Source organism: Chiloscyllium plagiosum, unplaced genomic scaffold (genome assembly GCF_037043375.1).
Source record: "Chiloscyllium plagiosum isolate Xiang-an unplaced genomic scaffold, Cpla_swu_hap1 HiC_scaffold_5, whole genome shotgun sequence".
Taxonomy (NCBI): Eukaryota; Metazoa; Chordata; class Chondrichthyes; order Orectolobiformes; family Hemiscylliidae; genus Chiloscyllium; species Chiloscyllium plagiosum.
In genome coordinates, this window is record NW_028270143.1 from 835,778 (window position 1) to 849,640 (window position 13,863).

At 40.0% G+C, this 13,863-nt stretch overlaps 1 protein-coding gene across 8 annotated transcripts in view; it reads right to left on the reverse strand.

The window, feature by feature from the left end:
• Nucleotides 1-13,863, reverse strand: part of LOC122549654 (thyroid hormone receptor beta) — a 184,317-nt gene that overhangs the window by 50,958 nt on the left and 119,496 nt on the right. For all 8 annotated transcript variants that reach the window (XM_087986904.1, XM_043689449.2, XM_087986903.1 and 5 more), the window contains one exon: nucleotides 3,648-3,709. In XM_087986904.1, coding sequence (XP_087843030.1) covers nucleotides 3,648-3,666 — 19 coding nt within the window. In that variant the 5' untranslated portion in view covers nucleotides 3,667-3,709. The remainder of the gene's footprint in view (nucleotides 1-3,647; nucleotides 3,710-13,863) is intronic.

Sequence of the window (13,863 nt, forward strand, 5' to 3'; positions counted from 1 at the left end):
TCCCATATAGAACTAATGCTGAGACTGTAGTTATGATTTGATTAGTCCACTAATTTCCTGCTTTGACCAGAAGTGCAGTTTCATTATCATGAAGCTAGGTTCCATTCAGAACAATGCTATAAAACGTCACTCTTTCAGTAGATGTTTGCATTGTAGTATTTGTCAAAATAATAAAATTGAAAATATTATTCTATTGAATTCTAATGATTCTAATGAAGTTGTGAATAGGACGATGGAAAAATATATTTGATGCTGCTGCTCATAGCAACGAACATGGAATGGATTTCAAAACCAGAGTGCATTAAGTATGCATGAGGATTTAGCATGATGTTCTTAGCACCATAAGAGCTAAGCGTTTAAGTTTTCTGATGTTAAGATCCTTTATAATCTATTCTAGTAAGTCCTAGTGAACTATACTCACTGCAGCAATTAAGCTTACAATCTTTTAATGAGTACGTGAACACAAATGACTGAAGTTAAAAAGAAAAGAATGATTAAACATGACATTCCTAACAACTCGATCAATACATGTCATAAACATGTTCATCCCCATGATTAATCCATCTAATTCTTATTGATTTACTATCCAGTTGTTCAAGATGGTATTTAAATTTTGCACTTAAAGTAGCTTTGATGACAGGGAGATGAAATCAGCTTATCATGTGTATTTTTAACATTTAAAGAGAAACTAAAGTCCATTCTTTTGCTAGTGTTTATGTCATATGTCTACATTTAGAGAAATTCTTTTCCTATTTCAGCAGTCGGCCATCATACTGGGTTCAGTAGATTATACCAAATGTGGGTGACCATAGAACAGCTTACCATCACGAAAGGTTGACTCTTAAAATACTAAAGAAACTTTGTTGCTCCTTGAAAAAAAACCTTTCATTCTTTTTAATCAGTTAGCAATCCCTGTTGCGCGTGAAGTTTATTCCAGAGTTCAGCCAACTGAAAAAAATCATAAATCAGACAGTACATTCAACATATACAGTCGGTTCTATCAAAATGCGTGTTTCTTCAATGCAAATTGGTTCTAATGCGATTGAAGATTTTAGACTGTTAGTTGTAGAACATGAACATTCCTTACCTATATTGGCTATAACGTGATTACAGCCCCATTAGTTTAAATGGCGCGGCCATTGCGCGATTTTCTTATAACGTGAGGTCACATGAGAACAGAATTATCGTGTGACATCAGAACTGACTGTACATAAAAAATGTCCAAACAAAATGAGCTGTTTAAACAATGCTGAAAGTCAAAATTCATTAAAATAATGCACTATTATTTCACTGTCAGCATTCATTTAGTAGATGTTAACATGAGGTTGCTCCTTGTTGATTATTATTGGACTTCCTCAATTGTTAAAAAAAAACTTGCATTAGTGTTATACTAAACTCCAGTGAAAAACGTTATGAAGTTGGTAATATATGGTAACATGGAAGGCAGAATAGTTATGCAGATCTGACTTCCTCACTTAGTTGTGGCTGAATATTCTGAGAGCAGAAATGTACTGCTAATCAAACCCTATGACCAACATTACCCTCTAAACTGCTCTGATATACCATACAAGGCATTCGGGGAAGAAAATTAGAAGGAATGCTGCCCACTACTTCATTAGTCATGTCATTAGTATGAAAGTGTTGACTCAATTAATAAAATGGCCAATTGTTTTGTAGTAATATCCAGAATTAAAAGGAAGGTTCATCAAGCTTCTGTAATAAACTCAATATAATTTATTTACTATAAACATAATGTATTCTTAAAGTATGAGGTTTATGTGAGTTGGAAATAAAACCAAATCTTCTTCATACCAGAGACAGAGATACACAACATAAGCCAGGTACTTGGTTTCAATTCCATCCTAGGACAACTGTCTGTGTGGAGTTTGCGTGTTTTCCCAGTGTCTGTGTGGGTTTCCTCTGGGTGCTCAGGTTTCCTCCCACAGTCCAAAGATGTGAGGATTAAGTGGATTGGTCATGCTAAATAGCCCATAGTGTTCATGGATGTATAGGTTTGATGCATTCTTCATGGAGAATACAGGGTTACAGGGAAAGGCTAGGGGGATGGGTGTGGATGGGATGCTCTTCGGAGGGTCGGTGTGGACTTGTTGGGCTGAATGGCCTGTAGGGATTGTATGTCAAAAAAAGGTCTCTGAGGAGATGAAGTTTTTATTTTATAAAGCAAAAGGGACAAAACCTCTACTGTTTAAGGATTTGCAAAAAAACAATTGATAGAAGGTGATGATTTCTCATCACCATTGGATTTCCTGTTGATTAAGCCATTTCACTGACAGCCACAGATTCACATTGGATGTCCAGTTCTGATTGCAATCAATCTAGTTTTGAGTTGTTAAGGCATGGTTACAGTTTAGTCTTCCAGGTTTCACAAGTTGTTCTGAAATACTGGTATTTGGAAATCCTTCAGGTTCCCAAGAAATTCTACCAGGAAAAGAATTTCAGGAGAAAGGCTTAGGCTTCTGTTTTGTCTTCTTTATTGACTCCCATTACTCTCAAACACAATTCAAAGTTTAGAAATGGTTGCTAGATGTTAGAATAGAAGCCAATTAGTCTTTCCATAGCCAGGTTTTCCAATAATTGAGGCAATACACTTTAGTTCTATCTCCTTGAAACATTTAATTGGCTGTTTTTTCCAATGATTTCTCTGTTTCAAGCAGGTGGCTTGCGGCACATATCAAATTCTTGATCTCACTCCTTGATGAAAACCTGTTTATCCAAGAAAATGCCCAAACTACTCCATATTTTCTAATTTTGCCACACTGTCGTTAAATTTACGATAATATGAGCTATGTCACAATTGTAAGTGTGATATGCAATTAGGCAACTCAACTTGGTTTGGGTGAAAGATTAATGAGGAGTTCAAAGTTTGTGCGAAGATTTGTAGCTCGGGTGCTCGTTGTTGTGGTTCTGTTCGCCGAGCTGGAAGTTTTTGTTGCAAACGTTTCGTCCCCTGTTGCAAACGTTTGCAACAAAAACTTCCAGCTCGGCGAACAGAACCACAACATTAATGAGGAGTGTTGTATTACAGCACAGATGGGCCAATATATCTAAGACAGTTAAGTGACAATGTCCTAACTTTTGTTATAAAGATACCCACCTCAACTTCATTCATTCTGTGTAATGGAGTCAGTGTAATCAGCTAATTAGGTGTTTAAAATAGTAATGTCAGTGAACACACAATGCAAATTATGCACTTAAGTCCATGATAGCATAACCTTATAATTAATAAATAAATAATCTTTCACACAGAACTCTGCCAAGTACTTCTTGAAGTCCAGACGCAACATGCTTTAAGACTTATTGCAGTCCATACCAATACCAGTAGCTCAAGATAAGAGGTCAGTCTGTTACCTATTCCAAATCCATGCTAACTGCTGACAAGGTATGTAATAATTAACAGCCTTATTTCACCTTGGAATAGAGATTCCACAGTTGGACGTTTTTGATTTATCATTTTTAATATGTATATCACAATTCCCACTCTACTAATACCCTCCCAATGGATGAGCTCAATCAGATTGAATAAGGAAAGGACATTTAATCAACAAAGGAATTCCATAGCCAGACATTGAGAAAAAAAATGAGTTAGATCAAGGACTTTATTTAATACACAGAATATTGATTCATACCTGACATACTGCTTGGCATTATGAATCAGTAGTCATTCTGTTGCTGGTTTTCACCACACCACCTACAAAACAGAATTAGCCTATTATTCCTGCAGTTTCTAACTCTAGGGAAAACAAAATAGCATTGAATGAAAAGAAATACAGCATTTATGAGAATTTGATATCTTGACTCCATAATAATTTAATGAGCGTTGAAAACACTCAGATTAGGAAAATATGGTCAAGGAAGTTGGATTTGATTCCTTTGGGAAAAGAAAACTTCAAACTGATTTAATTGGATTTTTAAGAATATAAAAGGAATAGTCTTTGAAAATGAATTGCAACCATCAGTGCTTGTCTGGCTGCATGCTCCAAAGCATTCAGTGACAGCCCCACTTCGACAGCAAAAAAAGCGACTATTGTCGTGATTGTTTTTCTGTAAGTGAAGACGGCAGTGAGACAGCGTGCGACATGCTTATCATTATAATTCAGCGAAGATGATTTATTCTCTATTGAGAATTTCTTGGGATTACCAACAGGTTATGTGAGACAGATTCAGAACTGATTTAACTGCTTAAAATTGCACATCCATGAGACAGATTCAGAACTGATTTAACTGCTTAAAATTGCACATCCATGAGGGCCAGGGGACTACCAGCCGCAGCAGTGTTTTTGGATACCATCATCACAGTGTGAAACCTCATGGCTTAGCATATCGCTCACTTCACTGTTACAACAGAGCCAGGAATATAACCTTGGACCTTTGAGAAGGGCAGGACATTGTACCCCGAGAAGAACCAGGCATACCTGAAAATAAAGCACCAACTTTATGAAGCTATAACATGGAATTAAATGTATATTAAATAGCACAAACAGCTTGCAACAGTAATTCAACAACTAATGTATCATCAGATACATTAGGGACTTTTAAGCGACTCTTGGATGGGCACACGGATGATAGTAAAATGAAGGGTACGTGGGTTAGTTTGATCTTAAGAGTAGGATAACATGCTAGCACAACGTCGAGGACTGAAAGGCCTGTACTGTGCTGTACTGTTCTGTGTTCTAATGGAGGAAGTCAAAGCTCAACAGTCCTGCCACATCCACCAATGTTTGCAGATAACTAAACAACTAGTCGGAGGGTGACATTCTACAAACATCCCTATGATCGGCAAACCTAGCATGTCAGTGCAGAAGACAAGGCTGAAGCAATTGCAACTGTCAGAAGGTGTTGCTTTAGGTGATCTTGGACTCCCCCTGAGGTCCCCTGTATCACAGATGCCAGTCCCGAGCTAATTCAATTCTCACATCAGTGATGAGAAATGGTTGAAAAAAATAGTAGATACAGCAAAGGCTGGGGGTTCTGACAACATTCTGGTTTGTAGCCCTGATGATGTGTGCTTACTGCAGAAACACAGATACAACACCAGACAATATGGAAGACTGCCCAGAAAATCGAATCAATACTGTCCATTCAGTGAACTCTCTATCATTTGCAAAATGGTAGAGGTCACCAAAAGTGCTTGTAAGCTGCATTTATGCAGGTCTAATCGATTGAGCAATGATCATTTTGGGTACTGCTTTAATTCAGTGTTCTCTTTCTCCTCTTTCTCTCACATACACAAAAAAGGTCTGTAAGCAAAATGCACTATTTATCTTGTACTATCACTTTGATTGCTGTAACTGTTCTTTTACTTTCATATCAATGAATATAAACAGGTTGTGGCGGTATCCTATTCATTGGGCTTTTCTCATGCTGGTGGAATGGAACATTGAAGAGGAAATGGTATTCTGGCTGAAGAGCTGCATTGTGGGTATGAGAATAGGAAGGCAAAATGGAAAGTAATGGTCAAGTCACAAATCCTTGCACAAGTCTGAAGTTTGCAAACTATGGAGTTGAGAGATAACTGTACCCTATTGTTTTGTGACCAAGAAGAAAAGGGAGCTGGTCACTCGTGTTTCCTTAAGCATAACCTTGAAAAGAGACCACAGTGGCACAGTGGTTAGCACTGCTGTCTCACAGCGCCATAGACCTGGGTTCAATTCTTGCCTCAGGTAACTGTCTGTGTGGAGTTTGCACATTCTCCCCATGTCTGCTTGGGTTTCCTCCGGGTGCTCCGGTTTCCTCCCACAGTCCAAAAATGTGCAGGTTAGGTGAATTGGCCATGCTAAATTGCCAGTAGCGTTAGGTGAAGGGGTAAATTTGGGGAATGGGTATGGTGGGTTGCTCTTCAGAGGGTTGGTGTGGACTTGTTGGGCCGAAGGGCCTGTTTCCACACTGTAAGTAATCTAATCTAATCTCCTGATGGTTTAGAGTGATATAATTCAAAACCAGGTATTGTCTTATATCATCAAATGTCGTAACAAGGTAAAGATGCAAGAAAAGATTAGGATCAACTCACCAGGAGATCTGCTGATGACTGACCTGGGCCCACATGATGACTAAATAAACCAATATCATTGTGAGTAAATACTACTGCTTAGTAGTTTAATAAAGATATTCCACATTAAGTGAATGGTATCGAAGTTGTTGTGAGCGATTGATAGCTGTGCCAGCACCTTTTGACCAAATAAGATTCTTACATCACAAGGGCCACTTGACTCTGGACCTCATTACAGCTTTGGTCCAACATGGGTAGGCCAGAATAACTGCAGTTGGTATTAAGATAGCATTTGACCAAATTTGGCATCGGGGCCACAGCAAAATTGAAAATAATGGTAACTGAGTGGAAAACTCTCTAGTGATTGGAGTGGTATATAACACAAAGGAAGATAGTTGTTGTTGGAGGTCAAACATCTCAGCTCCAGGACACTAACACAGGAGCTTTTTAAGAGCATTGTCCAAGGCCCAACAATCTTCATCTGCTTAAACAGTCCATCAAAAGGTGAGAGATGATCACTGATGCTTGCAAAGTATTCATTCTCACTTGCAATTCCTCAAATACTGAAGATGTCCATGTGCATGTGCAGAAAGACCTGTACAACATTCATCCCTCACAATCAACATCTAGGGAGGATTATTGTGGATCAGCAGCTTAACTGGAGCTGCGATATAAATAATGTGGGAACAAAAAGTGCGGAACTGGGAACTGTGCAAAGACTAACTCAGCACTACTGCCCGCACATTCCTCTTCAAGTCACACGCGAAGGTGACTTGGATCTTTAATTTTTAAAAAGTCGTTCATGGAATGTGGGTATCACTAACTAGGTAGCAATCATAGTCTATCCCTAACTTCCCAGAAGGCAGCTAAGAGTCAATGACAGTACTATGGTTGTGGAATCATATGTAGGTCAGACCAAGGCAAGGATGGCAGATGTCCTTTCCTGAAAGGACATTATTGAAGCAGGTGAATGTTTACAAAAATCAGCAGAGTTTACATGACTGTAATTAGGCAAGTTTTTTTTCTGAGATTTCAGACATGTTTTTAATTGAATTCAAATTTCACCATCTGTTATGAAACAATTAGCCTGGGTTCTAGATGACTAGTCAAGTGAACTACCCCTACACCAGTAACTCCACTACTGGAGTGGATTTGGAGGTAGGTGAGCACTTTTGTGATAGTGACCACAATCGGTTATGTTTACTTTAGCGATGTAAAGGGATAGGTATACACCACAGGACAATAGTTATAGCTGGGGGAAAGGCAATTATGATGTGATTAGATAAGATTTAGGATGGGTAGAATGGGGAAGAAAACTGCAGGGGATGGACACAAGTGAAACGTGGAGCTTGTTCATGGAACAGCTACTGTGTGTCCTTGGTAAGTATGTACCTGTCAGGCAGGGAGGAAGTGATCAAGTAAGGGGGCCATGGTTTACTAAAGATGTTGAATCTCTTGTCAAGAAGAAGGAGGAGGCTTATGTAAAGATGAGACATGAAGGCTCAGTTAGGGTGCTTGAGAGTTGCAGGTTAGCCAGGAAGTACCTAGAGAGATAAGAAGAGCCAGGAAGGGACATGAGAAGTCTTTGGCAGATAGGATCAAGTAAACCTAAAGCTTTTTATAAGTATATCAGGAATAAAAGGATGACGGGAGAAAGATTAGAGCCAATCAAGGATAGTAGTGGGAAGTTGTGCTTGGAGTCCGATCAGATAGATGAGGCACTAAATAAATATTTTTCGTCAATATTCACACTAGAAAATGACAATGTTGTTGAGGAGAATACTGACATACAGGCTATTAGACTAGTTGGGATTGAGGTTCCTAAGGAGGAGGTGGTAGCAATTCTGGAAAGTGTGAAAATAGATAAGTTCCCTGGGTCAGATGGGATTTACCCTCGGATTCTCTGGGAAGCCAGAGAGGAGATTGCAGAGCCTTTCGCTTTGATCTTTATGTCGTCATTGTCTACAGGAATAGTGCCAGAAGACTGGAGGATAGCAAATGTTGTCCCCTTGTTCAAGAAGGGGAATCAAGACAACCCTGGTAATTATACACCAGCGAGCCTTACTTTGGGTTGTGGGTAAAGTTTTGGTAAGGGTTATAAGAGATAGGATTCATAATCATCTAGAAATGAATAATTTGACCAGGGATAGTCAACACGGTTTTGTGAAGGGTAGGTCACAAAATTTATTGAGTTCTTTGAGAAGATGACCAAAAGGTGGATGAAAGTAAAGCAGTTGATGTGGTGTATATGGATTTCAGTAAAGTGTTTGATAAGGTTCCCCTCAGTAGGCCATTGCAGAAAATACGGAGATATGGGATTGAGGGTGAATTAGCGGTTTGGGTCAGAAATTGGCTAGCTATAAGAAGAGGGTGGTGGTTGATAGGAAATGTTCATGCTGGTGTTCAGTTACTAGTGGCGTATCACAAGGATCTGTTTTGGGGCCACTGCTGTTTGGCATTTTTATAAATGACCTGGATGATGGCGTAGAAGGATGGATGAGTAAATTTACGGATGACACTAAAGTCGGTGGAGTTGTGGACAGTGCGGAAGGACATTGCAGATTATAGAGGGATATAGATAAGCTGCAGAGCTGGGCTGAGAGGTGAAAAATGGATTTTAATGCAGAAAAGTGTGAGGTGATTCATTTTAGAAGGAGTAACAAGAGTACAGAGTACTGGGCTAATGGTAAGATTCTTGGTAGTGCAGGTGAGCAGAGAGATCTCGGTGTCCATGTGCATAGATCCCTGAAAGTTGCCACCCAGGTTGATAGGGTTGTTAAGAATTACGGTGTGTTAGCTTTTATTGGTAGACGGATTGAGTTTTGCAGCCATGAGGTCGCGTTGCAGCTTTGATGCGGCCGCACTTGGATTATTGCGTATAGTTCTGGTTGCCATATTATAGGAAAGGTGTGGAAGCACTCGAAAGGGTGCAGAGGAGATTTATCAGGATGTTGCCTGGTATGGAGGGGAGGTCTTATGAGGAAAGGCTGAGGGACCTGAGACTGTTTTGTTAGAGACAAACAAGTTAAGAGGTGACTTAATACAAGATGATCAGAGGATTAGAGAGGGTGGACAGTAAGAGCCTTTTTTTTCTCGAATGGTGACGGCTAGCACGAAGGGACATAGTTTAAACTGAGGAGTAATAGGTATAGTACAGATGTCAGAGTTATGTTCTTTATACACAGAGAGTATTAGGGGCGTGGAACACATTGCCTGCAACAGTAGTAGACTCGCCAACTTTAAGGGCATTTAAAATGGTCATTGGATAAACATATGAATCATAATGGAATAGTGTAGGATAGATGGGCTTCAGATTGGTCAGCGCAGGTCAGCGCAATATCGAGGGCCAAAGGGCCTGTACTGCGCTGTAATGTTCTATGTTCTACTGTCCCTTTGCTGTAACCAATTCCAAAACCTAAAACAACCTTCTTAATAGGACTTTAAAGATTATATTTTTTTATTTTTCTGTAGCTTTGTTTGAAATAGGGAAAGAACTGTGTTAAAATCCAAGGACTGTGAAAGTGATTCCTGCACATTTTAAAAGCAGGTGACAAACACACATTGTAAGTAATGTGTACATTGCTGCTTGTTCATGCAGTGTGAGGAGGTTTATTGCTGATGGGTTGGTGCCCCGGGGTGTGTACAAAGGGAGATTGGGTGGCATCAAGTAGCTGATTGGTCTGTGGAATGGTCACTGTTGTCGATCAGAAAGACCTTCGGCCTGCCAACAATTATGTGATTGGCTCCCAGCCTGTGGGTGTGATTGTTTGGTCAAAAGCAATTGGCTGGCTGGGACAGAAAGTGTAGTCTTTTTTCTGCAGTAAACTCAAGTCAGTTTATTTTGCCTTATCAGTTTGTGTAAGCTTTGGCTTGACCAATAAATCAGAAACTTTATAGGTGTAGACCAGTCTGTGCCATCTGTAAATCCCAATTCTAAACCTATCTGGAGAAGGAAGATCAAGGAGCAGCAAGTCCAGACAAATCTGTAGGCTCATCTCAGTCAGCTCCATGGATAGAGACCACTGAACTGTCTGCTCAGTCTATCCTTCTGCCCAAAACATCCACGTTTATTTTGTATTTACTTGCATCTGTTTGTATGCACATATAGGGGGTGCTTCATCAGGGAGTGGTATTTTAACTTGTAGAGTTATATATTAGAGTCATAGAGATGTACAGCATGGAAGCAGATGCTTTGGTCCAACCCATCCATACCGACCAGATATCCTAACCTAATCTAGTCCCATTTATCAGCATTTGGCACATATCTCTCAAAACCCTTCCTGTTTATATACCTATCCAAATGCCTTTTAAATGCTGTAATTGTACCAGCCTCCACCACTTCCTCTGGCAGTTCTTTCCATACACGTACCACGCTCTGAATGAAAAAGTTGCCCCTTAGGACCCTTTCATCTGTCCCCACTCACTATAAACCTATGCCCTCTAGTTCTGGACTCCCCCACCCAGGGAAAAGACTTTGTCTATTTATCCTATCTGTGCCCCTCATGATTTTATAAACCTCTATAAGGTCACCCCTCAGCCTCCGACACTCCAGGGAAAACAGCCCCAGTCTATCCAGTCTCTCCCTAACACTGAAATCTGCCAACCTTGGCAACATCCTTCTAAACCTTTTCTGAACCCTTTCAAGTTTCACAACATCCTTCTAATAGAAGGAGACCAGAATTACACACAATAATCCAAAAGTGGCCCAACCAACGTCCTGTACAGCCGCAACCCCCAACTCTTATCCTCAATACTCTGAGCAATAAAGGAAAGCATGCCAAACGCCTTCTTCACTATCCTATCTACCTGCGATTCTACTTTCAAGGAACTATGAACCTGCACTCCAAGGTCTCTTTGTTCAACCACACTCCCGAGGACCTTACCATTAAGTGTATAAGTTCTGCTAAGATTGCTTTTCCAAAATGCAGCACCTCGCATATATTGACAATTCATAATTGTTTACCTAAAGTTAGAATCAATTTAATTGTAATAAATACGAATTTTTATTAAGTACAGAAACCTTGTCCATGATTTCTGTTAACTTGGGTATGAAAGGCATGCAAATTGGGGAATTTTGAGTACCTTTATAAAATCTTTAATTTTTGTGATGACTCACAGCAAAGCAGGCTTGATTTGCAGTGTACCAGCCCAGTGAGGCAGAACAGCACTATTGGTGTAACTATAACAACTGGTCTGCAGGAGATGAAGATACTTCACCACCATTTTACCAAAGGCAGTGGATAACAATTGATAGCATTAGCAGCAATACACACTTACAATGAATGAATAAGAATAACTCACAATAGCAGGCCAAGATATCGCAATCACAGGTTGTATGACCACAACATTAATGTTGAGTAGGATGGCAAGCATGACAGGTCAGAGAGATATGGGCCTTACACAAAATCAGAATCTATGGCTTTTAAGAGAAAAGAAAGATAATTTTGACAGTCTTAAGAGTGAAGCATGTCAACATTAATAACATGACACCAGGTTATAGTCTAGCAGGTTTATTTGAAATCACAAGCATTTGAAGTGCTTCCTTTTTTTCAGGTGATTTCAAGTAAACCTGTTGGACTATAACCTAGTGTTGTGTAACTTTTGACCTTGGAGAAAGTGAGGACTGCAAATGCAAACATCGATTCTCCTGCTCCTCGGATACTGCCTGGCCTGCTGTGTTTTTCCAGCACCACATTTTTAAACTTTTGACCTTGTCCACCCCAGTCCAATACCAGCACCTCCACATCAACATTAGTAATAGCTGACCCATGTCAAAAGACAGTCTAAAACTAAGGAAGAGGAATGACAAGTATTTCGGTAGAAAGCAGTAAGACTATTGGAGCAATAAGGTGGCATGCTAGATTTGACAATGGACACTTTAATTAGTTTGCATTTGATGGAATGAAAATGGGAGCCATACCATAGCTGTGGACAAGTACTTTAAAGATGGAGCTGTGATGCATATGACAAATGGAGAACAAAAGGCTGACAGTGGGGAATTGAGATTCAGATATATGTGACTTTGGGATAGCAGTTTTAATGAGAAGGAATTCGATCGAGGGTGTTGAGGATTAGAAGATGTGGAGGAGCCAGTGTTGGACTGGGGTAGACAAAGTTAAAAATCACACAATACACGCGTTATCTTTGTAGATTGGATAGTTTATATGGTGGAATGTAAGAAAGAAGGAAAAGAAGAGCACAAGGTCGGAGATAGTCATTGACATGATTGAATGATAAAGCAGAGCTTAACATCCTTCAGAATTTTTTTTGAATCCTTGGCAATCGCAACATTTATTGTTTGGTTGACATGGTATTTTTGGATGAGTTTTCTGATGTGCATCATGCACTAACAATGTTGAATTTCAATGTAAACCTTTCGTTTGGCATATGTAGTGTGGATGGGAGAAGGAGAATATAACTGAATGTCATGGTTATTGTTGCTCAAAGACTGCATGTAAGAGTGAGGCAATGCATGTTTTGCTGAAATGTGATTAGGCAGAGAAGATTTGTGCAATATGATTGAGGAACAATCATAATCATGATGTAATAAATAATAAAATCAGTCAAGAAAATCTCAGAAAATAACAAACAGTCGTAAGGACATGGAAGACCAGCTGACCTATCTACCTGGTTTTTTCACCAAAAGTGCTGGCTACCCAGCATTGCACTTCTTATCCTGAAAATGGCCAAAGTATTAGCCATTTTGTACGTGAAATAAATCAACCACACTAAATTTATCTTTTTAAATGTCAGTTTGTACCTGTGTCTTCTCTTCTACAGTTGACCTTAAAATACTGCTCTACCCTTGTACTCACCTTTAGAATAATAGAATTTTTACAGCACAGAAGGATGCCATTTGGCCCATCATGTTTATGACAGCTCTCTCCAGAACAATGCAGCAAATTCCACTCCCCTACCCTTTCCTGTAGCTTTGCCTATTTTCTATTCGGGTGCTTATTCCCTTTGGGAAGCCCTAACTAAATTTGCCTCCACCCACACGCCTAGGCAGTGCATTCCTGATTTAAACTACTCATTGCATAACAAAATTTGTTCTCATTTTCCAATTGGTTCCATTGCCATTTATCTCAAATTGGCACATTCTGGTTCTCCACACCTCATAACCTCCAATAGCTCCATCAAATTATCTCTTACGTTCTCTTCACTAAGGAGAACAGCCACAGCCTATTCACTAGCACATTTACACTCTTCATCAGCAGGGACTTCATTGGCTGAGTCACAAACGGAATGGACACAGCTGTATCTCCAAAGACATGGCCTATGATGAGACTGCAATCAACATAAGACTAACAGGGTTACCCATACAAGTATGTATGCAAGTGAGACTACAAGTTGACCGTGGGTGGCACGGTGGCAGTGGGTGGCACAGTGGTTAGCACTGTTGCCTCACAGCGCCAGAGACCCGGGTTCAATTCCCACCTCAGGTGACTGACTGTGTGGAGTTTACACATTCTCCCCGTGTCTGCGTGGGTTTCCTCTGGGTGCTCTGGTTTCCTCCCACAGTCCAAAAATGTGCAGGTTAGGTGAATTGGCCATGCTAAATTGCCCGTAGTGTTAGGTGAAGGGGTCTAGGCGCTTCAGTGGTTCGGTGTGGACTTGTTGGGCCGAAGGGCCTGTTTCCTCACTGTAAGTAATCTAATCTAATCTAATCTAAGCAGGATCAGTTCAAAAGATGTCCTTGCTGCTGACTGGAATGCTTGGAGACAAGCCAGGTGAAAGAACATTGCAAGATTAGAAGGTGAAGAAAATGACCAGGTGTCAGAAAAGTGAGCTCACTAGAAAATAAACATCAATCTTTGAGCCAGTGAAATTCAAATATAGTAGCTGTGGATGGGACT